Below are 446 nucleotides of genomic sequence, written 5' to 3' on the forward strand. Positions count from 1 at the left end.
TGTATTCACGGCTGATTATTTCAATGTTTATCTACTTCGCCACATGGTAACGAGAGCTATTTCTCTTACGCTTTCTCCCCCAAAACCCGCCCACTCCTCCCCAGGCGGCTGCAGCCACGCGCGCGCCACGGCCTACTGGGTGGAGAGCCTGAGGGCCCGCAGCGCCGAGGAGATGTTCCGAGCGTGGCCCTGCAGCGACTGGGACACCTTCTTCACCGGCGGCTGCCCCGACTGCGGCTCCGGCTGCCTGGACATGGGCTTCCCGACAGCGCAAGGGTGGGCGGCTTTCGAAGAGCCTTTAGATAGATTTAGAATATATTTTGTTATATGTTCTTATTTATTTATTACTGATAGTGCTCTTTGCTGATGCTTTTTTTTCAAGAGTCACATTTTTTATGTTCGCAAGGAAAGAAAAATTATGCTTTTTCTCTGCCTTTGCAATGAGT

General features: G+C 51.1%; 1 protein-coding gene across 1 annotated transcript in view; it reads left to right on the forward strand.

The window, feature by feature from the left end:
- Positions 1-446, forward strand: part of LOC119587844 (pancreatic lipase-related protein 2-like) — a 10,740-nt gene that overhangs the window by 7,817 nt on the left and 2,477 nt on the right. Inside the window, exon 8 of the mRNA XM_037936549.1 lies at positions 105-276. Within this exon, the coding sequence (XP_037792477.1) occupies positions 105-276 (172 nt within the window). The remainder of the gene's footprint in view (positions 1-104; positions 277-446) is intronic.

The sequence above is a fragment of the Penaeus monodon genome, chromosome 23 (assembly GCF_015228065.2).
Source record: "Penaeus monodon isolate SGIC_2016 chromosome 23, NSTDA_Pmon_1, whole genome shotgun sequence".
NCBI classification, from domain to species: Eukaryota; Metazoa; Arthropoda; class Malacostraca; order Decapoda; family Penaeidae; genus Penaeus; species Penaeus monodon.